The sequence below is a fragment of the Eleutherodactylus coqui genome, chromosome 6, assembly GCF_035609145.1.
Source record: "Eleutherodactylus coqui strain aEleCoq1 chromosome 6, aEleCoq1.hap1, whole genome shotgun sequence".
Taxonomy (NCBI): Eukaryota; Metazoa; Chordata; class Amphibia; order Anura; family Eleutherodactylidae; genus Eleutherodactylus; species Eleutherodactylus coqui.
Genome location: NC_089842.1, coordinates 9,679,231 through 9,706,220, shown reverse-complemented (window position 1 = coordinate 9,706,220; position 26,990 = coordinate 9,679,231). Strand labels below are relative to the sequence as shown.

At 44.8% G+C, this 26,990-nt stretch overlaps 1 protein-coding gene across 4 annotated transcripts in view; it reads left to right on the top strand.

The window, feature by feature from the left end:
• LOC136631803 (membrane-spanning 4-domains subfamily A member 4A-like) overlaps nucleotides 1–26,990 on the top strand; it is a 93,357-nt gene that overhangs the window by 42,727 nt on the left and 23,640 nt on the right. For all 4 annotated transcript variants that reach the window (XM_066606172.1, XM_066606174.1, XM_066606173.1 and 1 more), the window contains 3 exons: nucleotides 4,210–4,360; nucleotides 12,464–12,589; nucleotides 21,511–21,567. In XM_066606172.1, the coding sequence (XP_066462269.1) occupies nucleotides 4,210–4,360; nucleotides 12,464–12,589; nucleotides 21,511–21,567 (334 nt within the window). The remainder of the gene's footprint in view (nucleotides 1–4,209; nucleotides 4,361–12,463; nucleotides 12,590–21,510; nucleotides 21,568–26,990) is intronic.

Below are 26,990 nucleotides of genomic sequence, written 5' to 3'. Positions count from 1 at the left end.
CGAAAGGTGGAAGGCGGCTTCATCCCACAACACTAAAGACTCCATGAAGCCATCGCTTTCCATAAGTTTGTATATTCTCACCGAAAGAACGTTGCCGTGCTTTGGTGTTTCAGGGCCGGTAAAAACTGCATTCGGTAGGGATAAGATCCCAAACATTTGCGCAGAATCTTCCACACAGTCGGCTGTGGGACGTCCAATTTTCTGCTTGCTCTGAAAGTTCCCCCAGCACACCACCTCCTCCCAACTCTAGTGTCCGGCTGTGCTCCTAAGACCTGTAGTGCTATGGGTTTACAGGAGCACACTGCTGTAGATGTGGTTGATTTGGCTGGCTGTGAATTTGGATTTCTCCAGCCAACCTATCACCATGCCTCTGTCTATATAAATACCAGCCTCTCTTGCTATAGTGCGCTGCTCATTATCCATTTCCTCTCAGAACGCTGGTGGTTGGAGTCCTGCATGCTGTCTTGTTGTTAGAGTCGTTGTTGCGGTGGTTCTGGGACCGCTTCCTGTCTAAGTAATCTGGTACCGGTCTTGTAGGTGTTTCTCCATCTTCTGGCTCTGGTGGGAGTGATGTTAGGTGAGACGTGCTTGGCCTCACCTGTGGGTAATTTGTCAGGACTATTTGAACTAACCTGGTGCTTGGCTTCAGTGCAGTTTATTTGCAGTTTTCCTCTGGCTGTGGAGGAAGATAGAGCTTGCAGCTGGTTCTCCTGTTTACCTGAGTCTTCACGAAGCTAAGTACAGCGGTTATTATCTGTTACATGTTCTTTGCTGTGGTATTCTCCAATTCCTCGTAGGGACAGCTAGTGTCCTATGTATGTGGTCAGGTTCACCCTTGTCAGGGCGGGTTACCTGTGTATAGGCAGGTCCCTTCCCTGGATAGGTTCTTTAGGGACAGTATTTCCCTTGTTGCAGCATTGCGTTATTATTTTAGGTTACGGATCCAGCACATCATGTTTAGATGCGGCATCATAAACCGCCTACACTTACTTGGTGGGATACCTTTGCTTTCATCTTGGTATGGATCCCATTAAGGTTTTGGCAGACCAGCTAAGCATGCTGGCAAGTGAAGTTGCTGAGAGTTAGCAGCGGCATCAGATTTTGGTGGCTACAGTTAAGGAGCCTAAGGTTGAGTTACCTGACCAATTCTCTAGGAATAGACAAGAATTTGTCTCTTTCAGAGAGTCTTGCAGGCTTTACTTCAGGTTGCGTCCTGTTTCCTCGGGGGATAAGTTACAGAAGGTGGGCATCCTCATTTCCAATAGTAATTGGAAGTCCAGGCATGGGCTTTTTCCTTGCCTCCCTTCTCTGAAGCTTTGTCCTCTGTGGATAGATTTTTCCTTGGTTTAGGTTTAAAGGGGTTGTCCCGCGATAGCAAGTGGGGTTATGCACTTCTGTATGGCCATATTAATGCCCTTTGTAATATACATCGTGCATTAAATATGAGCCATACAGAAGTTATTCACTTACCTGCTCCGTTGCTAGCGTCCCCGTCGCCATGGTGCCGTCTAACTTCAGCGTCTAATCGCCCGATTAGATGCGCTTGCGCAGATGGGTCTTTTCCCTTCGGCTCGGTCCGGCAGCAGCGGCGTTCTGGCTCCGCCCCCTTGTACGCATCATCGCGTAGCTCCGCCCCCCCATCACGTGTGCCGATTCCAGCCTCCTGATTGGCCAGAATCGGCACATGTGATGGGGCGGAGCTACGCGATGACGCGTACAAGGGGGCGGAGCCAGAACCCGCCTTCTGCGGGTAACACTGTCATTTGCATTGTGGTTGATCATTTTAGTAAAATGTGTCATTTTGTGGCTCTTCCCGGTCTTGCTAATGCTAAAACCTTGGCTAGATTGTTCATTACTCATATTGTGAGATTAGATGGGTTAGCAGCAAATGTCGTCTCCAATCGTGGGGTCCAGCTTCTAGATTCCAGCGTTTTCTTTGCTCTTGGTTGGGAATTCAGCTCTTTTTCCTAGACATATCATCCAGAGACTAATGGCCAGACAGAGAGATGCAACCGGAGTCTGGAGCAATACTTGGGGTGTTATGTCTCGGGGAATCAGGAGGATTGGTCGGGGGTTTTGCTGATAATAACCCAGGGTTGCGGTGACTCCCCTGTATATATACACATCTGGTATATGTTATACATCTGCTGTATATAGTGATATGGGCCATGCTGGTATAACCTGGATATCTTAGATAACAGGCTGTATTGTATGGGTACAGATAACTGCAGGCTGTATGGTTTAGGTACGGGTGCAGGTGACTGCAGGCTGTATGGTCTGGGTACGGGTGCAGATGGCTGCAGGCTGTATGGTTTAGGTATGGGTGCAGATGACCGCAGGCTGTATGTTTTGGGTATGTAGAGAGCTCACTGTATAGAGCTGATGTCTGACTTATATGGTGACTGCATTTTTCAAAATCCTAGAGCTAACCCATTGGATCTAACTAAGCCCACTGTTATATAAATTATCCTGTAGATATGGTGCCTGTGAGATGGTAGGTAAATAGATAGTCGGAAAGTATTAATATGATCTGTGTTACATTTTTATTTAAGTGTTAATATTTAGTCTCACTGAGCTGTTCTTTAAACTAGTAGAAGCTGTGTTCCCTGAAGACCATGTTTGGTCATTGTGTCCACATTCATTTACTAGGATGGTGTGGGCAACAAGTCACATAAATATTCATTAGACTTTGTCATGATTTGTTAAGTCCAGGCATTCCACCATGATAGGCTACTAGTGTTTGTCTACTCACACTATAAATAAAGGTAAAACTGGGTTGGACTCTTTGGAAAGAGCTCAGTGGTGACTTCACACAGTTGATGTCTCTTGCTCTTTCCCCAATGATCATTATTAATTATTTGGACACATGAGAGAACTCCGGTCCCAGTAACCTTCTTACCAAATCTAAATTTAAAGGGTTACTAAAACAATAGATAGATAAAAGGTATAGCTAGAAAGAGGGTGTGTATTTATTTATTATACTGGTGAAGGAGGAGATGTGATGAATTTTGGAGTTCTTGCCCTTAATCTTTTCAGACTTTAGCACCATCCCTGGTTCTAGTGTTGCCTCTTAAGAGACCCAGTGATGCTGTAGAAAGCTCCTAGCAGACCACGACTAGCAGTCATCAAGTGCGGTAAAGGGGTTCGGGACCGAGCTGAATTTTTGCACCCGGGCCCCTGAGCCTTTAGCTACATCTCTGGTCTCCTATCTTTGTGTCGCAGTCATTTTCTCTCATATTCCCCTAGTGATGCCTGTGGCAGAATAAAACTTTTTGGGCCTCATTAAGCCAAACCTTCTAACAGTAAGACTGTCCTTGTTGCCAATAGCAACCAATCACAGCTTTCATTTTATCTCAGCAGTTTGAGAAATAAGAGCTGCTCTGTGATTGGCTGGGCAACAAGGACATCTTCCAAATAGACAGTTTAGCTAATTGAAAATTTTGGAGTTTCTGTTTCAATTGATATTAAATTTTTATATCCGAGTGTCATCAAACAGCTATGAGGGTTCCACATCGGGAAGATCATTTGTAATAACCCTGTATGTGTGTCTTTGAATATCTTTTACTTTAGGGTGTATTTACATGGGTGAGATACTTGTAATATGGACGGAACTCGCATGAGTAAAGAACCCATTATTTTCAACGGATTTATACACATGAATGGATTTTCTCTTGGATCGAAAGTCTGCGATAGAAAAATGACAGCATGTCTTGTATTTGGGTGATTTTGTTCAGGAATTACCTATTGGAATAACATGTAATAATTAATTTCATTTTTCCCCCCATGTGCGAGCTCAGAATCAAAGACTGTCTCCACCCCCTTTGCTGGTGCTGCCCCCTCTGCCAAGTGAAGGCGGTGTCCTCCAGGGAAAGTGGAGAGCCGCTCCTTCTGCATCTAGACCTTGTCATGGACCACATAAAATTACGTGGGGGTCGGATTCAGTCTTTGGGCCTTAAGTTTGACACACATGCTCTAAGGGGTTAAATGCCTGGGCTTGTAGTTATCCCTGATCCCCTGATGGCATGGACATGGCTCCTGGACATACTATTATGCCCTATTGGATTCAGTGCAGCACAATGGGATGTAATATGCGCTTTTGCAGGAAGGGGTTGAACCATTTCCATGTGTAACAGAATCCAGATGGGCTGCAGGAATGGGATTTTTATGTGTAACATTAATTTGGTCCCCCGCTTGTCTGTGCATTTGCAGAGCCATGTCTGCGGTCGCACCAGATGCAGGAGGATCTGTGGTTATCTCTCAAGTGAGACCACAAAATGCTGACGGACAGTCCCACAACGCTCCAGCCAACATACCCAAACCGCTTCTTAGATTTTACAGCGGAGAACCGGACGTTCTGGGGGTAAGTGCTTGTTACATAGCTGGTATTAGAGATGGTCACTGGCGTCACAGACTTACTTCACCGTTCCGATCGGCAAATATGGTCATGCAACCATCCGGTGACTTATTGAGCTTCGCTGTTGTATTACGATGTAACCAGGAGGCCCCTTATAGCCACATCCAACCATCCTGGAGGTGGGCAAGGGTGAAGACCAGGAGCTCTTATAGACTCTACTAAGTAGAGTGACTAGTGCCAAGACCGACCACTCTCGCCGAGCTACACCACGTCCGTAACAGTTGGGTTGCTGGTTAATATGTAGGAAAATTTTGCTTATATGACACCTTTAACCCCTAAACAACACAGGACGTATATTTATGCGGGAGCCGGCTGTTTCTCATAGCTGACACTTATTGTCATTAGCCATGATCAACATTAACACGGATTGTGGCTGTGAACCCTGTAAATAATGCCCAAATCAGTTTTGCAGGGCCCCGAACAGCCCTCCTGTGATGAGATTGTGAGGTGCCGTTTGGTTGCCATGGCAGCCAGGACTGCCAGAATTCCCCAAGGCTACCATTGCAAATAGACTGCCTGGCAGAATACATTATAATGTAATACTATGGTATCACATTATACTGCAGTAGAGAACAAAAAAAGATGATGAGTTCAAGTCCCCTACCGGGCCTAAGGCCTTAGTCAGACAGGCGTTTCTTCGCGCGATTTGCGCATGCGATTCGCGCATATATAGAACCAATGGTTCGCTATGGTATCAGTCACATGTCCGCTTTTTATGCGGATATGTGAAAAATTATAGGACACGACGATTCGCAGATCGCGCCTATCTGCGTTCTGCGTTTTATGAGCGCACCAAAATCATTTTTTTCGCCGGCCAGTCTAAGTTTCATGCGCATTTTGATGCGCACGGCGATTTTTCTCCGGTCGGACGGGCGTTTTGCTGCGACAATTAACGCGGCTAGGTGCAGATTTTTCCCGCGATTTTTCGCCTCTGGTCACGCGATTTGCGCATGCGACATGCGATGCGCAAATCGCGCGAAAAAACGCCCATCTGACTAAGGCCTAAGAAAGAAATCTAAAAATGAGTCTATAAAGTTTTATTATTTATTTTTAAAAAAACCTTTTCCTCATATTTATAATTAAAAAAAAAACTTATTTGGTATTGCTGCATACGAGTAAGGGCGCCCACCCACTGGCGATTTGCGTTTCTCTGCGTTTTGCGTTTTTTCTGCAGAGCAATTAGAATTGAATGTACTCCCACCCACTGGCGTTTTGCGTTGCGTTGCGTGGCGTTTTTTAACATAGGAACTGTCAGTTGCATATGTGTCCTTATTTTTCTCCTAATGCACCCATGAAAGTCAATGGAAATTAATGGAACCGCAGCGAAAACGCCGCGAAAACGCGGCAAAAAACGCCACGAAAAATGCGGGAAAAACGCCGCGAAAACGCTGCGTTTTTCACGCACGGAAATCGCAAACGCCAGTGGGTGGGCGCCCTAAGTCTGATCCATCAAAGTAGTGCATTATTTATCCCACACAGTGGATGTCGTCTGGGGAAAAAAAAATACACAATGCCAGGGTTATATTTTTTGGGGGGGGTCACCCAGTCTCCAAGAAAAAAATGTAATAAAAATGAATCTAAAAGTTGCATGCACTCCAAAATGATACCAATAAAAACTACAGGACATCCAGTAAAAAAAAAATCTCTCTCACACAATTGCGAATGGAAAGTAAAAAAGTTATGTAGAAAATTTATGTTTTTCCAAAGTTTTTTTGTTTTTTTTTAAAGTAGTACAGCAAAGAAAACTATCAGAATTTGGTATGAACCACATAATAAAGTTATGCAATTTTTGCCACAGTATGTACGTCATTAAAACAAGAACTCCTTACCCCCAAAAATAGTGGAATTTCATTTTTTTTTTAATTTCACTCCACTTACAAATTTTTTAAAAGTTTTTCAGTTCATTTTCTGGTACATTACATAGTAACATTAAAAATACAACTCTTCTCACAAAAAACAACTCTCAGACAGCTACGCCAATGGATAAGTGAAAGCCTTATGATTCTTTTGATAGTTGGGAGGTAAAAGCGCCAGAGAGTACAATGGCTAGCTCTGCCAGCTGGGGAGGGGAAGCAATCACATACTCAGACTGTTTGGAGAGATGATATACCCCAGAAATTGCATTTGGGTCTGTTCAAATACACATTTCTCTAATTTGATATAGAGACAGTTCTTCCGGAGTCGCTCGAACACCAACTGGACGTGGCTATGATGTTCCTCCAAGATATCCCAAAAAATAAGGATGAGATCGAAGTAGGCCACCAACAGATCTTGAATCACATTGTTAATAAAATGATGAAAGGTGGCAGGAGCATTGCAAAGGCCAAAGGGCCTCGTGTGGTGCAGAGTGTAAGCTCTCGCCTACGACCTGAAGGCTGCAAGTTCGATCCCCGCATGATTCAGGTAGCCGGCTCAAGGTTGACTCAGCCTTCCATCCTTCCGAGGTTGGTAAAATGAGAACCCAGCTTGGTAGGGTGTAATAAGTAATTATTACCTGAAAGCACTGCGGAATAAGTTGGCGCTATACAAATACCAAGATTTATTTATTTTATTTAAATGGCATGACATTCAAAATGTCCATATCTTGTTCTGAAAGTAGTCTTCCATTCCATCCCCGGGGCGGATCTGCACCAGATTATATGCCCCTCTGAGATCCAATTTGGTAAAGATTGTAGCTGCATGGAGCCTCTCCAGCCATTCTGGGATTAAAGGGAGGGGGTGGCGATTCTTAATAGTAATTTCATTTAGTTCCCGGTAATCAATGCATGGTTGAAGAGTGGAGTCTTTCTCCTCTATGAAAAATATGGATGCCCCAGACAGCGAGGAAGTGGGCCGAATGAAGCCCTTCTGTAGATTTTCATAGAAATATTCCCGGAGAACCTTCAACTACGGTTCCGAAAGATTGTATTTATGCCCAGACGAAATAGAGGTTCCTGGAAGCAGCTCAATTGGGCAGTCATCTTGATCTCCTAACAGGTTAATAATGGACATCACCTTTTGTCTATCATTGATAAATGGAACGGGTTTCATGTGGAAATAAATGCGACATTGATTCAGAAATCCTCGGTACTGGCGGCGGTCCCCACCAAACTTTGATGGTAAAGGCATGCAAACCTCTGCATCTGAAGAGCGCAACTCAAGTAATTGTCGCTGTAACATATCTATCTCTTTTTGTAACCCTCTCCTGATAGGTGGCACAGAGGTCTTGCAGTTCCGCAACTTGGTGGCTATGATGGACTCCATGTTTGTAGGGAGGCGTGTTTATTCTATCACGATTCTGGCGCAGGACTGGATTCTCCTGATTGTAACCGCTGCTGGGGGGTAGCGTAATCGAGTGAGGCAGAGGTCCAGTGCACAGAGATGATGATTCAGCACAAAGGGTTTAAGCAGGGATGTAGTCAAGGGAGGCAGCCAAGGTTTGGTACACTAAGATGATGATCCACTGTAAGAAAGACAGGTCCACAGAGAGAGAGCTTGGTTAAAGGCTCAGAACACAATAAACATGCAATGAGGGAGGGACAGGGACAGGTTTATATAGGATGTCCAAATAGTGCAGGGGGAGCTAAATGGAAAACAAGAACCAGACTTGCAGGAACAAAAGCCAGGGATGGATTCAGCAAGGGAGCTGTCCAGGATGATGAATAGCTCACTGGGGAGAGCAATTGTCTGACACACAAGAGACCCTGGGCTCGAGTCCTGACAATGGTAGAGTCGGAAGGGACCTCCAGGGACCTTGGATCTGACCCCCTGCTCAATGAAGGCTCACCAAATCATCTCAGACAGATGTCTTTCCAGTCTCTGTTTGCAGACTTCCATTGAAGGAAAACTCGTCCCCTCCCACGGCAATCTGTTCCACTCATTGATCATTTTCACTGTCTAATATATAATCTGTGTCTCCCCCCTTTTAGTTTCATCGAATTGCTTCTAGTCTTTCCTTATGCAAATGAGAACAGGGCTGATCCCTCTGCACTGTGACAGCCCTTCAGATATTTGTAGACTGCTATTAAGTCGCCTCTCAGCCTTCTCTTCTGCTAAACATTCCCAGATCCTTTAACCGTTCCTCATAGGACATGATTTGCAGTCTACTCACCATCTTGGTAACTCTTCTCTGAACTTGCTCCACTTTGTCTATGTCTTTTTTAAAGTGGGGTGCCCAGAACTGGACACAGTATCCCAGATGAGGTCTGACTAAGGAAGAGTAGAGGGGGATAATGACCTCATGTGATCTAGACTCTATGCTTCTCTTAATAGATCCCAGAATTGTGTTTGCCTTTTTTGCTGCTGCATCACATTGTTGACTCATGTTCAGTCTATGATCTATTAGTATACCCAAGTCTTTTTCACATGTGCTGCTGCTTAGCTCAATTTCCCCCATTTTATATTTGCTTTTTTTCATTTTTCTTGTCCAGATGTAGGACCCTGTATTTTACTGTCCACTGTACAAGCTTTTCTAGATCTTTTTGAATCCTCTCTCTTCCCTAGTGTTAACTTTCCCTTCTAACTTTGTGTTGTCTGCAAAATTGATCAGTTTTCCATCAATTCCCTCCTCCAGATCATTTATAACAATGTTGAACAACACTGGGCCTAGGACAAAGCCTTGTGGTTCCCCACTTGATACATTCTTCCACTTGGATGTGCAGCCATTTATGACCACTCTTTGAGTACGATCACTCAGCCAGTTGTGAATCCACCTAACAGTTGCCTTGTCAATCCCATATTTGGTCATTTTTTCAATAAGGATGGCTTGAGATACTTTGTCAAATGCTTTAATGAAGTCAAGACATACTATATCTTATGCTGTTTAATAATTCAAAGATCCTTCCCGGTATAGACATCAGGCTCACAGGATGGTAGTTTCCTAGGTCCACCTTCTTCCTTTTTTTGAAGATAGGGACAAAATTTGCCCTTTTCCAATTTTTTGGGACTTCTCCTGTTTTCCAGAATTTTTCAAAGATCCCGGTGAGTGGTTCAGCAATTTCCACTGCTGCTTCCTTTAGTAAAGCAAATACAACTAGTAGCATGCATAACCCAAAAGTCTGTGTGGGAAAGAGATAATGGATAAATGACCAGCACCCTCTAGTAAGGGTGCACAGACTGATGGTGTTTGGCTGGCTGGAGAACTCCACACCATCAGTCAGCTCAATCCTCTCATACCTGTGGAAGTGTGCTCCTGGAAACCCATACTACTACAGGTCCCAGTAGCACAACATGACAAAAAGGGGAAATGGATGTCACCAATCAGAGAAGACTTTCCCTATGAACACTGGAGGTAACTGCACTCTAATCACTATCACTGTGTAGAGCTGAAATCTGACTGGCATCCGCGTGCAGCAGCTGAGGAGCAGGCCCACAGCCGAGGAGATAGCAGGGTAGATTGAGGCCTTGTCACGGGGATCTACCATCTCCTCCCTTTTGGGGTAGCACGGGAGTCAACCAAGTTACTGCTGGGGGAATTTCACAGGAGAAACATAATTGGCGGTTTACCTTAGGGTCTTTAGCCATTTGTGACGCCACTGTTCCGTCCTTTGCAGTGAATTCAGACGTTGAAAATAAAATAGTCCACACACAGGGATAACTTTCTGAGCAAAACCAGGAACGGTCGGTAGTACCCATTTACTTGAATAAACAGTCAACAGTTCACAAACTTTACATCAGCCAGCAGGACACTGGTGTGAACACAATAGTGGTGTGACAGGGAGGATTCACAGGATGGCAAACAAATTCACAGTCCCAGTTATCTGTGGGGTTCTGCTCCCTGCAACTCCCTTCACTCTATCCAGCTCTCTACCGGTCCACACTCACAGTTAGTTGTTACACTCAGTGCTGCCTGGTGGTTCCTCTTACTATCTCTCAGTTCTCCATTTTAGCACCAAGGAGGCTTGGGTGATTTGCTTCCAGAGTAGACATTAGGCCATCGCTCAGCCTCTTTGATCTTGGGGATCCTCGTAGGACAAGGCACAGTTTCTCCTACTCACTAAAAGGCTCCCTCTCTCTTGCAAGAAGAAGACTCCTCTCCACCTAACTTGCAGACTTGTCAGACAAACTCTAAACTCTTTACCTTGCACTGACTGACTTGCACAACCTCTTACAATCACATATACATAGCACGATCACATGATTTACAACATGATACATTTTTCAGACATAACCCATTCTATGCTGCAAAGGTGCAATACACATCACAAATACATACACATAGAAGACACTGACAATACGAAGGCACGAGACAATCATATGCATACTTATGGACGGCCCCCGTTAACTCTGGGCCACTACACAAGCCCATGTAGTGACCTGGAGGGTGCGACAGGGTAATCAAAAGGGTTAATAAGTCCTAGGGAACTGGCTATGAGCCTTTAGGGGACATAGGGGGAACCCTGCAGGAGAAAGACACTGTCTTTCCCTGAACCATGGGTTAAAACTAGTCTGCCTAGCAACAGCTAATTATCTGGTTAGCTGCTGGCAGTGGGAGGAGATGAGTGAAGCCCGGGAAAGTAAGCTAGAAGGAGAGGAAATGAGTCAGCAAGAGAGGAGAAAGTGTTGGAAATGAGAGGAAGTCCGCAGATGGAGAACAGAGAGTAAGAGAAGAGGAGGCTGGGTGAGGAGCTGGAGAGCATTGGAGAAGTGCAGAAGCGTAGCACCCTGGTCCGACAGCACCCGGAGTGGGAGTGGAGTCTTTTTCATTCCTGCTGGAAGGAACCGGAGCCAGGGCAAATCCTGCGGAGGCTGCACGGAGAGTGGTCAGCTCAAACGTGAGTGTAATTCATCCCTGAGTACTTAGAAGTCAGTGGGGTTACAGTGAGTCTGTGCTAGTCCCTCCATTTCTCCACAAATAACCTCTGGACACAACCAGAAATTAACTTGGTTTAGCATCCACCTCGGTAGAGAGAGAGAGAGAGAGCAAGTCGAAGATCAGCTCTATTCTCATTTGCAGAACAAAAGATTAGAAGCAATGGGATAAAACTGAAAGGGAGGAGACACAGATTAGATATTAGACAGTGAGGGTGATCAATGAGTGGAACAGGTTACCACGGGAGGTGGGGAGTTCTCCGTCAATGGAAGTGTTCAAACAAAGGCTGGACAAATATCTGTCTGGGATGACTTAGTGAATCCTGCACTGAGCAGGGGGTTGGACCCAATGACCCTGGAGGTCCCTTCCAACTCTACCACTCTATAATTCTATGGGTAAGGTGCTGTCTGCTATTACGTGCATTTGAAGAATTGTTGAAGTTGCTACCACCAACTAAACTGCCAAATATGTACATTGTACTTTAAACCTTAAGAATCAGTAAACTGTGTGCCTTTAGTTTATTACAACCCTCGCTGACTTGTTTCTTTATTTTGTTATTGCAAGAACACACCTGCTCAAAGGCACTGGTGTCACATCAGACATCACACAGACTATTCATCGCTATTACTCTGAACCCAATTGCAATCCACCTGCTGCACGAGCAACAGTGTTATTGATATGCTGTCTGCAAAGAAACTTTTTATTTGAGGAAAGTGGGGGTCGAATTCTGAATTTTGTTACGGGGCCCCATGACTTCTATGTATGCCACTCCTTCAATCTGTCCTACATTTTCCTAGCATAGAGTTGGTAGTTTAGGAAGAAGCTAGGGCAGACAGAAGGAACATGGTTACAGAATCAGTCTATGCAAAACTAGTTTGTAGTCTGTTACCATGGAGATACACAGGTCTGCATAGGAGCTGTAGGCACAAGATGGTACGATATTTCTATTGAAGGTTACTAGAAGAGTTGCATCACTAGTTGTGTACCGCGCACTGGAGACCTACAATGGTTGTAAATGTGGATATACAGTAATGAGGTTTCAAACCAGTTTTTTGTTCTGAAAATTGTATTTGTATTATATTTATCCCGTTTTTTTTGCCGGATTATTCAGCGCTACATCATATAATGACGCTATACATTTTGTAATGGCTGCACATTTAGTATACTTATGGGCTTGTATCCTTACTTCTATAGTATCGCCTGTTGGTCTCCTACAGTTATACTATAAAAGGTCAAAATGAATTTCTCTTATTCTGCAGACAACACAGATATTTGTAGGGATTCTTCTTCTGAGCATCGGCATTGTCTTGCTAATAGTGGAGAGTAAGATTGATCCCCCTGGAGTTGTGACTGTGACTGGGGCCCCAATATGGTCTGGAATACTGGTAAGATACATACATGTAAAGTGAACTTCTAGTTGTGCCACTTACCTGCTATTTTCTTCCCTCAGGACTTGGCTGCTTTTTATATCAGTTACATTGTTATATTCTATATATATTAGCTATGGGGTGAATGTTAAACCTTTAATAGAGGCAGCGGACATGACTACTAGGGTTAGCTCCAGGCTTACATGAGTCCCAGGCCAACAGTCTCAGTGGGCTTCTTTGCAATGTGCCACGACACATGCGGTAGTAAATCTGCAACAGTGCATACAGTGGCTATGTAACAGTAGGTACTAGCTCAACACAGGTGCTTTGCAGACCATAAAAGTGATTAGAGTACTGTTATATCCAGAGATTACAGGTGATGTACTCCCTGACTGGAGTTCAGTTTCCCTTTTCTTCTGTATCCAGCCCAGACCACAATGATGACTTCTCCCGACCACAACTTGTCTCTGCAGAATTTGACAGACATCTTTGGCTCCTTGTTTTACCAAACCCTCACTACATTATCTACACCTTTGTAATATAATAAATCAGGATTGCATCTCACAACCAGCAGCACACGCTGTGCCGCACAATCAATCCAAAAATAATAGGTCAGCATGCAAAGCTTCCATGAAAAAAACTTTTCTATATTTTACTCATTACAATTAAAAAAAATGTTACAATACAACAGAGATGAGTCTCCAATGTGCAGCAGACAGGCAGAAGGAGGGCATACAACATATCAAGGTCATAGAATTAAATATATGCTCAAAAAATGAATGTATGCAAAATTATTAGATTTACTGCGTGACTCCTAAAAAGTAACTTTTATTAAATAATCTAAAATATTCAGATCAAAGGGACTAACTATATAGGAAATTTCCACTGAGGTTTACACTAGGTAAATAGTGGAATAATGAAGGACTAAAAAAGAGAGTAGCGAAGATGGAACTTGTATAAAAGGTAGAAAACCCAACATAGTTAAAACGTCCACTAAAGTCTTAGTATATTAAAGGGTTAATAATGGCAAATACCCTACCAAACCACACTGCCTACACAGTGTGAACTCTGAGGGCAGTGTATGGTTCTTCAAGTAGTTAGTTCAACGCGTTTCTGCCGTACAATTGGCTCTTCAGGAACCACAATAGAACCTCTATATCATGATAGAAGTGCAAAACGAACAATGAACCACTCTGCACTTTAGTCCTTGTGAGGTAGAAGCAGAAAATAAACCCACATAGGTAAAGAAATTCTTCAGATATGAGCTGCCTTAATGACAGGGGTAAAGGCAACCAGGTGGATACCAAGGGCCGTTCCCACTATGTTGTGTGGGTGTCCTTTTAGATATAAATCCACTTAGTATCCAAGTGATCAGACGAATTAGTAGCCTTAGATCATAAAAAACAGAGCTTGATAATTCCTGAACTGGCCAAAATCAGTATATAAGCCAGTATGAAAAAAAGAGAGTACCCCCCTAACATTAATACTAGAGATGAGTAAGCCCAAAAATGCTTGGGTGCTCGTTACTTGTGCCAAACTTTCCGCGATGCTCGAGAGCTCGTTTCGAGTAACGAACCCAATTGAAGTCAATGGGAGACTCGAGCATTTTTCAAGGTGACCCATGCTCCGCATAGGGGAGGTTGTGTGATTCACCTGAAAACATCAGAAAGTGATGGAAACACCACAGAAATGGATAAGGAACAGCAGGGGCAGCATGCATGGAAGCATCTGAGGCTCCCAGGTTGCACTATTAAGCCAAATTGTGGGCAAGAGCCTGGTGGTCACCCCCCTAACAATTTAGTTGGGCCAGACCATAATCAGCAAGGCACACGCGCTGGCACATCTTAGCTAAGCACCACACTAGGTGAACCGAAGGCCAATCACCGCCTGCGAGGGATACCACTGCCTCTTCTCCTGTGTTACATGCTGGCATTGTTGTCCAGTCCCCCCCAGGACACAGGCATGAGCCTGCGTCCACAGCGTACTGAAATTTTTCCCAGCACAGTGTCCAGCTATCCCCATTCCAGATGGGGTAAGGGGCGCCCCTTCGCCTACTCATTAGTCTACAGCGTACTGAAATTTTTCCCAGGGCAGCGTTCAGCTGTCCTCATGCCACATGGGCGCTTCACAGCCACACCTCCCTCATGTCTATTTATAAGTGCGTATTGGATAAGGAGGAACCGGAGACACACACTGCAGAGGGTTGGCAGGGCCTGGCAGCGACCCTCTTTGAAATTGTGGGCGATAGCCCCCAATGCTGATGAGAATTGCTAATAAATTAACGTATGAGCATAATTCCAATCCCATGCCACCTCCGTCGCAAAATTTCATGAACCACAAACGTGGGCATAAAGGGGACTCAGATGCCAGCACTTCTACACATCTCCGCAATTCAACAACCCATTCTCAAACAAAAGATTTTTTTACCCAGAGTTTGGGTGAACCCCTAAAAGGATTTGTTTACTAAGAGTATAGGCGAACCCCTGGAAGATTTGTGTACCAAGTGTATAGGCAAACACCTGAAAGATTTGTTTACCCAGAGTGCAGGTGAACCCCTGAAATATTTTTTTAACATAGAGCTTGCACTTGCTTAATGAGATCCGGGTGGCGATCTACCGACACGCAAGCTACCGCCTGTCCCAGCCCCTGCCTCTCCTCGAGGGGCTTTTTAACCAATGCCCCAGGGAAAGACAGCAGTACTATGAAGAAATTAGAGTGGCCAAGCCAGGACAATTCATTCTGTCTCGGTGTCAGATAGCTGGACACTGTGCTGGGATACATTTGTGGACTCTGTGGGCGTATGTAGCTGGAACCAGCATTTTGCTGAACTCTAGTGGTGAACCTCTTCAAAATTGGGAGCGAAAACCTGGAGGCGGCCCTCAGAAAAAATTGTTTTGACAAAGCCTGGGGACAGCCCTCTGAAAAAAATAGTTTTTACAGAGCCTTTTGGCCCTCTGAAGAATTGGCGTTCCGCGTGCTGACATGCTTGTTTAGGAGGAGGAGGAAGAAGATCAGAGAAGGATAGACCAAGCTACTTCTACCCTTTTTTGGGGTGATAGAGGGTGCATGGTTCTCCAGTTCCAGCTTAAAGATACTTTATGTTAAGCTGCTTTCCACCGGTGGAAAAGAGAAGTCTGGGAAAATCCAGGCTTTGTTTATCTTAAAGGGGTTGTCCCGTGGCAGCAAGTGGGGTTATACACTTCTGTATGGCCATATTAATGCACTTTGTAATATACATTGTGCATTAAATATGAGCCATACAGAAGTTATTCACTTACCTGCTCCGTTGCTGGCATCCCCGTCGCCATGGTGCCGTCTAGTTTCAGCGTCTAATCGCCGGATTAGACGCGCTTGCGCAGATGGGTCTTTTACCTTCGGCTCCCTCCGGCAGCAGTGGTGTTCTGGCTCCGCCCCCTTGTACGCGTCATCGCGTAGCTTCGCCCCCGTCACATGTGCCGATTCCAGCCTCCTGATTGGCTGGAATCAGCACATGTGACGGGGCGGAGCTACGCGATGACGCGTACAAGGGGGCGGAGCCAAAACGGCGCTGCTGCCGGAGGGAGCCGAAGGTAAAAGACCCATCTGCGCAAGCGCGTCTAATCCGGCGATTAGACGCTGAAACTAGACGGCACCATGGCGACGGGGACGCCAGCAACAGAGCAGGTAAGTGAATAACTTCCGTATGGCTTATATTTAATGCATGATGTATATTACAAAGTGCATTAATATGGCCATACAGAAGTGCTTAACCCCACTTGCTATCGCGGGACAACCCCTTTAATAAGTGTAAGCCTGTCGGCGCTGTCAGTTGACAGGTGGGTACGCTTATCCATGATAATCCCCCAGCAGCACTAAACACCCTCTCTGATAACACGCTATCGGCAGGGCAGGTCAGCACCTCCAAGGCGTACAGCAAAAGTTCATGCCACGTGTCCAGCTTTGACACCCAATAGTTGTATGGAGCAGAGGGATCACGGAGGACATTGGTACGGTCAGCTATGTACTCCTTCACCATCTTTTTACAGTATTCCCTCCTACTCAGCCTAGACTGGGGAGTGGTGACACAGTCTGGCTGGGGTGCCATAAAACTGACAAAGGCCTTGGAGAGTGTTCCCCTGCCTGCGCTAGACATGCTGCCTGTTCCCCTCATCTCCCCTGCTAGTTGGCTTACTGAACTACGTCCTCTACCGCTAGCGTTGTCAGATGGGAAGTTTAGTATCAGCTTTTCCACCAGGGCCTTGTGGTATTGTATCACTCTCGTACTCCTTTCCTCTTCGGGAATGAGAGTGGAAAGGTTCTCCTTATACCGTGGGTCAAGAAGGGTGAACACCCAGTAATCCATGTTGGCCAGAATACGTCTAACGCGAGGGTCACGGGAAAGGCAGCTTAACATGAAGTCAGCCATGTGTGCCAGAGTCCCAGTATGCAACACATTGCTATGACTCTCAGTCTCCTCCTGCTCTTCAGCCCATACATGCTGAACAGATGTGCAGAAAGTAGCATGGGTACCCTCTGCAGTGTGGGCAGCAGTCTCTTCCTCTTCCCCCTCCCCCTCCTCCTCCAATATGCGCTGAGAAACAGACCTGAGGGTGGTCTGGCTATCAAGCGACGTATTGTCATCCCCCATCTCCTGTTCTATCCGCAAAGCGTCGGCCTTAATGCTTAGCAGCGACCTTCTCAGCAGGCAAAGCAGTGGGATGGTTACGCTGATAATGGCGGCATCGCCGCTCACCATTTGTGTTGACTCTTCAAAGTTTCCTAACACCTGACAGATGTCAGACATCCATGACCACTCCTCTGTGAAGAAGTGCGGAGGCTGACTACCACTCCGACAGGCATGTTGCAGCTGGTATTCAACAATGGCTCTATGCTTCTCGTAAACCCTGGCCAAAATGTGCAAAGTTGAATTCCAGCGTGTGGGCACGTCGCACAACAGATGGTGAACTGGCAGCTGGAAGCAATGTTGCAGTGTTCTGAGGGTGGCAGCATCTCTGGTGGACTTTCTGAAATGCGCGCACACGCGACTCCCCTTGCTGAGCAGCTCAGACAAATTGGGGTAGTTTTTAAGAAAGCGCTAAACCAACAGATTGGACACGTGGGCCAGGCATGGCATGTGTGTTAGTCTGCCAAGCTGCAGAGCCGCCACCAGGTTACGCCTATTGTCACACACGACCATGCCTGGCTGGAGGTTCAGCGTCGAAAGCCACAGATCGGTCTGCTCTATCAAACCCTGTAACAGCTCTTGGGCGGTGTGCCTCTTGTCACCTAAGCTCAGAAGTTTCAGCACGGCCTGTTGACGCTTCACCATGGCAGTGCTGCAGCGCCTCGAGCTACCGACTGAAGGTGACGTGCTCACAGATGGTAATTGAGAGGTCGAGGAGGAGTAGGAGGGGGGTTGGAGGAGGTGGCATAATATATCGGAGAAACCATGACCGAGGTAGGAACCGCAATTATCGGTGTGGGTAGCACATGAGCGGACCCAAGGTCAGACTTGGTCCCAGCCTCCACCACGTTAACCCAATGTGCCGTCAGGGAGATGTCGTGTCCCAGCCCGCCAGCACTTGTCCACGTGTTGGTGGTTAAGTGGACCTTCCCAGTAACCGCGTTGGTGAGGGCACGGTTGATATTCCGTGACACGTGCTGGTGTAGGGCGGGGACGGCACAGTAGGAAAAATAGTGGCGACTGGGGACTGAGTAGTGAGGGACGGCCGCCGCCATGAGGTTGTGGAAAGCCTCATTTTCTACCAGCCTATGTGACAGCATCTCCGGGCTTAGCAGTTTGGAGATATGCACGTTTAGCGATTGTGCATGCGGGTGGGTGGCTGCATATTTGCGCTTGCGCTCTAATGTTTGTGCTATGGACAGTTGAACGCTGCTCTTGGACACATTTGTGGAGGCAGTGGAGGACCGTGCAGGAGAAGGGGTGGATACAGGGCAGGAGACGCTCGTGCCTGCGTCCTGGGAGGGGGATTGCATCTCAGTGCCAGCATGTGAGACGGGGGAAGAGGCAGTGGTGTGACCCGCAGGTGGTGAATGGCCTTCGTTCCACCTCATCGGGTGCTTAGCTATCATATGCGTGCGCATGCTGGGGGTGGTCAGGCTGGTAGTGGTGGCTCCCCTGCTGATCTTGGTGCGGCACAGGTTGCACACCACTGTTCATTGGTCATCTGCGCTCTCATTAAAAAACCTTAAGACCTTCGAACACCTAGCCCTCTGCACGGGAGCTTGCCGCGACGAGGTGCTGTGGGGAACAGTTGAGGGATTACTTGCTCTGGCCCTGCTTCTCCCTCTGGCCACCCCACTGCCTCTTCCAACCTGTTCTGGTGCTGCACTTGCCTCCTCCTCTGGAGCGCTGTCTTCAGTAGGCTTACCAACCCAGGTGGGGTCAGTCACTTCATCATCCACGAGCTCTTCCTCAGAATCCTCAGTCTCCCTAAGACTTAATGCCCTAACAACAACCACACTGACAGACAATTGTGTCTCATCATCAACAAATACCTCTTGAGACACTACTTGGAAGTCTCCACCTTCATCACCCTGAGACTGTGAAAGTTCCAAATTTTGGGCATCGGTAACGACAAACTCCTCAGGTGCCTCATGAACCATTGTTTGCGACTCAGGGAGGGGACCTGAGAACAGTTCCTGGGAGTCTGCCTGTTCTAAATCTGTATTCCTGGAGTGACCAGGCTGGGAGGAAGGAGAATCAGCGTGAGGATTCACAGGTCCAGTCCCTTGGCTAGCGTGAGTGGACTGCGTGGAAGACTGGGTGGTGGATAAATTACTGGACGCGTTATCCGCTATCCACGTCATCACCTGAAAGCACTGTTGTGGTTTTAATAATGGTCTACCACACGGACCGGCAAACTGTGATATGAAGCTAGGGAGTGTAGATACGCGCCTTCTACTTCTCCCTCAGCAGCAGGCACTGTTTCACCCCCGCCCAGGACCTCGGCCTCTGCCTACACCCTCATTCGGACGCCCACATCCTCATCCTCGACCCTTTATGCTTTAAGCCAAAAATAGAGAGTGAAAAATGTGTACAGTCTCGTTATATAGTGCGGATCCAGAGGACACACTTGGGCCTATTATGCAAATGCTTTCAGCCAAAAACAAATAAAAAAATGAAAAATGAGAGGAGTTTTGTTAGTTCCTATATAGTCTGTGTACACCAGTAGCAGTATACTGTATAGAACCAGTAACAGTATGCAGTATACAGCCGGGATGCTTGTGAATGCTTTGTGTGCACTACTAGTCCCAGGCAGCCAAACTGATGATGCACAAAAGTGGAGTTGTAGTCCTATAAAGGACTGTTGGCTTCTTTGAAGATGGATCCCTGCCTAAACACTCCTTCTAACCTACACTAATGCTCTCCCTCATTCACAGCAGCTCTGTCCCGCAGCTAATCCAGCCTCCGTGTGAGGCGAACATCAGGTGACCTGAGTTTTTATGATCCTAGGGCACCTGATCCGGCCAGCCAATCACTGCTATAGATGTGCACAGGGTTGGCACGTCATAGCAGGTGGTGCCAATGCCTTCCCTGCATGTTCATTGGCTAAAAAAGCCGCTAAACATGTGGGGAGGAGAGGGTGAACTTTTCTCGAACACCGCGTGGTGCTCGCTTGAGTAATGAGTACTTTCGAGTATGCTAATGCTCAAACGAGCATCAAGCTCGGACGAGCATGCTCGCTCATCTCTAATTAACACTACTATCCTAATGCCTACACTACTATCAGAACAAGGTCATAGACTGAGTAGCCAGAAGTAGGAAAGGTAGTGGTGAGGTCCACCAAAATAGTCTTGATGACCGGAGGCTATAGGCTTTGACTGGTGCTTTGTTATTTTGGTGGACCTCACCACTACCTTTCTATAGGAACAAATTTCCTATATATGTTGTTAGTCCCTATGATCTGAATATTTTAGATTATTTAATAAAAGTTGCTTTTTAGGAGTAACGCAGTGAATCTAATATAGATATTTTTGATTCCTCTGCCGCAGTGAAAGAGATATGCAAAATTATATATCAACAAACATTTAATCGTATAAAATGACACATCGAGCATACAAAGCATTGAATCTATACATATAAGCAGCAGTACATAATGTATAAAGCCCACCTTACCACCTGCACGCCAACACATGTTTCGCCCCAAGCTTCCTCAGGGGGGTCCTTTGCACAACTGTGGTGTTTTTGGCACTGGGGTTATAACCGCAGGTATAGTAGCCACACGTCTGGAGAATGATAAAGGAAAGCCAGTAGTCAGTAACTGTAGGTCTCGTGTCGCTGTATAAATGGAGGAGGCGGGTAACATTGTCAGGAAGAAAGCCAGGGGTCTGTACCAGGAGGTCTTGTTGAAATAGCAGAGCAATAGGCAGAAGTGAAGCTTGATCAAGGCTGTGGAGCACAATAATCATACATTGAGGGAGTGGCAGGGCCAGGCTTTTATAGTGAGCCTAAGAGGCTGGGTATGCAGGATCGGGGAACAAGGTAAAGAGTTATGCAGGGGCTGAATGGCTCAGCGGGGAGAACTACAAACCAGAGCACAGGAGGCCCCGGGTTTGATCCCTGACACAGACTCTCCTTCTATATTACCCAAGACAGTAATAATGGGCATGGGAAGGAATCCTCCTCCCAATGACTGTTCATACGTTCGGTCAGCTCCGACCACAGCATCTACCGCAATCAGGACCTATGCTGATAGTCGCAGTTTCCGACAACTGTCTGCTGTCAAAAACAGCTGGTAGCCACTGAGTATGAAGCAGACTTGGGTCCTGAGCCCACTCCATACACCCTTCACGACTACATGACATATATTTAGGTTATGCGGTTAGGAATGGGTTAAGGGATGATATTTCCGTGAATTTATGTAATTGATAAAGTATTTTTTTTCTTGGTCTCTGCTGTAAAATAAGAGCTAATTTTGTCAAATTCATCCTTACAGTTTATCATCTCCGGATCGCTATCAATTTCTGCTTCAAGGAAGCCAACAGTGGGAAAGGTAAGACGAAGATGGTAAAAGGTCTCTAATTGGCTTCCCTTTATAATGTCAGTTAATATGGGCTGAGCCTCCTGACAAGCAACATATAAGAGACTGAACCCTAATGCTGGTTCACAAGGGACGCAGCGAAAAAACGCGAGATTTCTGCTACGGGCATTGGAGCGGCTTCGCCACATGCTGTTCCATTGTGGCCGACTCTCCCATAGAGAGGAGCGAGGCGGCAACAGAAAAAAAAAAAGAAATGACATGCTACATCCCGGGAATCCGCGCCGCAGCGCTGGCTAATGCTGGCTTTGCCGCAACGGATTGTCTGCCCCGCGTGGATGGATTTTTTGACAAATCTCACGCACATGGCTGCCTTATTCCGGGATTAGCGGCCGCAGGCGGATTTGCCGCGGCGAAATTCTGCAGGGAAATTCCACCACAAATCCGCCCTGTGTGAACCCAGCCTAATAGATCAGCGTGAATGGCTTCTTTATTTGTTCTTTACAGTCCACCGTATTTACTAAGTGACGGGTTATGTAAACGACTCCTAATGACGTGTCGCTACATCAACACAGGAACGCTTGGAGTCTTTTTCAGAATATTTGAGTTAAAAAAAACTAAATCTTTTCCATGTTTGTTGTGTCTAGAGCTGAAGTGGAGTATCTGTCATAACAGCTGGCCCACACTGTGAGATACTGCGCGGCCGGGCGGCCTCACATTCCAGCTATCCATTGACTATTGTGTTTCGAGTGTCTTCATTTTAATAATACTAACAAAAGTTACATTTTAGGGAATTTATTTTTTGCCTTTTGTTTTGGTCCAGTTCTGTGATTAAGTTTTTTCTAAGTATTGCGAAAAATATTATACGTTTAAAAAACTCCTTTTCCCATTGTTAATATCAAAAAATCAAAACAAAAAAAAATCTAAATGCTGTATTTGGTATCACCGCATCCATAAAAGTCAGATCTATCAAAATAAAACATTTACTATTTAACAGAATAAACACCATAAGAAAAAAAATCTGTAATGCCAGAATCAGTTTCTTTGTGACTCCATGATGCAAAAAAAAAGTTGAAACCCATCGAGGTTCTACTAGAAGCTACAGCTCACCCCATCAAAAACAAGCAAACAAAAAATCCCACACACAGTTCCATGGTTGAAAAAATAACCAAGTCATGGAGGTCAGAATGTGGTAACAAAAGCAAATTTTTCCTAAATAATTAAAAAAAAAAAAAAAAGCAAATATAACAAAAACTGAATTCAGTATCGCTGTTATTGTACTGAACCACAGAATACAATGAACAGCTCGTTTTTACCACATTGCGATACTATGGGCGTACAACCCCCGGTAAAGATTATGGAATCACCACAATTAGAGGACGGTCACCCAGATCACAGATACAGCCGAGACAGGAGCCCAGCCAATCAGCAGCTGTGGACGTACACTTTACCTCCCACAGCACAATCCCAGGTCTCCACCCATTTTTGTGGTGGAGACAAGATGCACTAGTACCACAGATAATTTCATAAATCTTCATTGTTTTCTGTAATCTCTACAGAAAAGCTGTCTTTTTATAAAACCGGTAAAACATTAAATAAGTAAATTTGGTAAATGTACTGACTCACAGAACAAAGTGCACATGTCATTTTTACTGCACTGTGAACGCCATTAAAAAACAACTCCCCTCCCAAAATAAAAAGGTTTTTTTAAAAGATGCTTTTTTTTTTCTAATTTCACCCTCTTTTTTTAATGCATTTGATGGTATATTAAGTGGTATTATTTAAAATTTCAACTTGTCCAGCAAAGAAAACAAGCTTTCGACAGCTAGGTCAACAGAAAAATAACAGAGCTATGACTCTTGGAAGTAAGGTTGGGACATCGACACAAAAATATCGATAGTCGATAGTATTGACTATCACTGAACAAACTATCGATTATTATAAAATATCAGTGGAAAACTATCGATATTTCGATATATCAAATTTTTTAAATGCTGTATAAAAATAAAACAGTTCCTAGGGTTACTAAGGCAACATAATCAACAAACAAATTATAGTTTTCTTTTAAAACTTTAAACTGCTGAATTTATTATTAACTTATAAAACTATTAATAACAGGAAAATATATTAAAGTTACAAATGAAAATAAGAATTTACAGAAGAAACCTAGAATTAAAATTAGCTATACGAAAAAAAGTTTTTTCAGCGCAGCCCTCCATCTTTCATTTAGAAAGCATTGCCCACAGCCATCGTGTTAGACGCAAGCGTTCAGAGCCTGGGTCTAACGCGAAGAACAAACGCATGTGGAGGAGGGGCCGAAGACCCCACTTTTTCTGGGAGTCGTTTTGCCTGCAGCAAACCTGATTGGTGACAAAGAGTCACCTCACACTTTCCAAAAGTTTCTAGAACTTGTTTATAAGTTCATTAGTGCAAAACTACATCCTGTACAACACAAAGGAAAGGGCGGAATATAAAGGAAGAAAATATGGTCACTAGACCACATTATATCGCCTTAAACTCTCAATGTTACCGATATATCGGACATAACAATATAGATGAAAAGTATCAGCAAAGCATTAGCGATATATCGGTTTTCGATGTCCCAACCTTACCTGGAAGGTGTCAAAGAAAAAATGAAAATTAAAAATCTCTGGTCTTGAAGGGGTTAAGGAGAAGCAATCAAGGAGGGTGCATATTTGGATTAGAGTGAATTTTCAATTTGCCAAGGAGCTGATACCGGAATTTCTGACTGATGCCTTTCTAATGAAAGAAATAAACATGACTGCTTGAGGAAAACACGGACCGCAGTATGGACAGTTATTAAAGGGTTAATTTCTTAATATAGCTTTGATAAGATCTGCCTAATGGTGGCTACCAGCAGCCTCAACGATAGCCTTGCCTGATGCATTGAGAGTCCAAGAGATCTACCAGCTTAAGCTACACCTGGACACTTTGTAGTCAAGTGTTGCGATTATAGTTCTTTAGAGAGTGTTTTTTCTTAGTTGGTGACTTCAGTAGGTCATCGCTGGTCAGCATGTTTAATGATAAATAAGGAAATTATTTCCCGATTGCTCAGTCTCTTGTAAAAAGATCTCTAAAAAGTGTAAGTGATCTGACAGCAAGTGTTGAATTTCCCTACAATGCCTCCACAGGTGAAATGAAGTATTGCACAAGATTCATTAAAATCAAAAAGTTGTCTACGAAACACACTGACACACTGGGTCCAAGGTTGTTCTGCAATCTGGCTTACATAGGAGGTTCCAGAGCTGGTGGCCTTCATTATGATGTCTATATACTTTAATAAGACAGATGGTTGTGTTTATAAACCCCTTTATGGCGATACATGGGAAAGATCTTTGAACAAATTATTAAACAGCATGTATCCAAGTACTTGGATGAAAATGAAGTAATTAACCAGATCCAGCATGGGTTTGTAACAAACAAGTCATGCCAGACTAATCTAATTTCCTTCTATGGCAGAATCACCGACTGGGTTGATCAGGGAAATGCAGTGGATATAGTATATCTTGGCTTTAGTAAAGCATTTGACAAAGTATCTCATACTATACTTATTGAAAAAATGACCAAATCTGGGATTGACAAGGCAACTGTGAGGTGGATTCACAACTGGCTGAGTGATTGTACTCAAAGAGTGGTCATAAATGGCTGCACATCCAAGTGGGAGAATGTATCAAGTGGGACCGCAAGGTTCTGTCCTAGGCCCAGTGGTGGTCAACATTGTTATAAATGACCTGGAGGAGGGAATTGGGGGGAAACTAATTAATTTTGCTGACGACACAAAGCTAGGAGGGATAGCTAAGAAAAACATAGAGTCTAGGTCACGTGACGTAATTATCCACCTCTACTCTTCCTTAGTCAGACGTCATCTGGAATACTGTGTCCAGTTCTGGGCACCCCACTTTAAAAAAGACAGAGACAAACTGGAGCAAGTTCATAGACCGCTCACCATCTTGGTAACTCTTCTGCAAATCATGTCCTATGAGGAACGGTTAAAGGATCTGGGAATGTTTAGCAGAAGAGAAGGCTGAGAGGAGACTTAATAGCTGTCTACAAATATCTGAAGGGCTGTCACAGTGCAGAGGGATCAGCCCTATTCTCATCTGTACAAGGAAAGACTAGAAGCAATGGGATGAAACTGAAAGGGAGGAGACACAGATTAGATATTAGACAGTAAGGGGAATCAATGAGTGGAACAGGTTGCCACGGGAGGTGGTGAGTTCTCCTTCAATGGAAGTGTTCAAACAAAGGCTGGACAAATATCTGTCTGGGATGATTTAGTGATCCTGCATTGAGCAGGGGGTTGGACCCGATGACCCTGGAGGTTCCTTCCAACTCTACCATTCTATGATATCCCTAGTAGGATGTGTGAAAATGAGACATCTCAACAAAAGAACCTCTTTAACACCTTAATGCCACAGGGCTTAAGTGTACGTTCTGACAGCGGGGTATTTAACGCAACAGGGCATACACTTACGTCCCGTGGATAGTGCCAGATCAGAAGAGATCCCGCGCTATCAGGTAGTGGGAGCTGGCTGTCACCGATAGCCGGCTTCTGTCTGCAACATCGGGGGTGCATCGGGACAGCAACCCCCACCGTTAACCCCTTCGATGCCGCGTGATCTATGTAGATCGTGGCATGTAAAGGACTCTCAGAGGATGGGCACTCCCTCTGTGACGTCATTGGGCTCGCGATGTAATCGCGGAGAACCGACGGGTTGCCATGGCAACAGGACGTCAGATACAGGCGTCCTGCTTTGCCATTGCCTATGATTGCAATTAGAAGCGATAAGGCATTGCAGGACTTTTGTCCTGCAATGCTTTATCATAGCAATCATAGCAATTATAGGTGCTATGGTACAAGTCCCCTACAAAGACATAAATAGTGTAAAAAAAGATTAAAATAGTGTAACAAAGTAAAAAAAAAATATGTCAAAACCCCCCTTTTGTGCTTTTCCTCCTATTAGTAAAAAAAAATACCACAAATTTGGTATCGTCGTATCCATAACAACTCGTACAACAAATTAAACACACTTTTATCCAGCACGGCAAAAAGCATAATAAACCAAATAAAAAACGCTTATTTTTTTCATTTTGCCACCCAAAGAAAGCAATAAAAGTAATCAAAACTGCCATATGTACCCCACAATGGTACCCATAAAAACTGTAGCTTGTCACGCAAAAAAACAAGCCCTCACAGAGCTCCATCCATGGGAAAATAAAAAAAGTTATAGGACTTTGAATGCATCGATCTAGAAAAACAAATCATTTCCAAAAAAAGCGTTTTTATTGCGAAAAAGTGGAAAGTCCTAAAAAAAAAAAAAAGAATTTTGGTATCGTTGTAATCATACCGACCCGCAAAAAAAATGTTCTGTATCATTTATGCTGCATGATTAACGCTGTAAAAAAAAAACAATGGC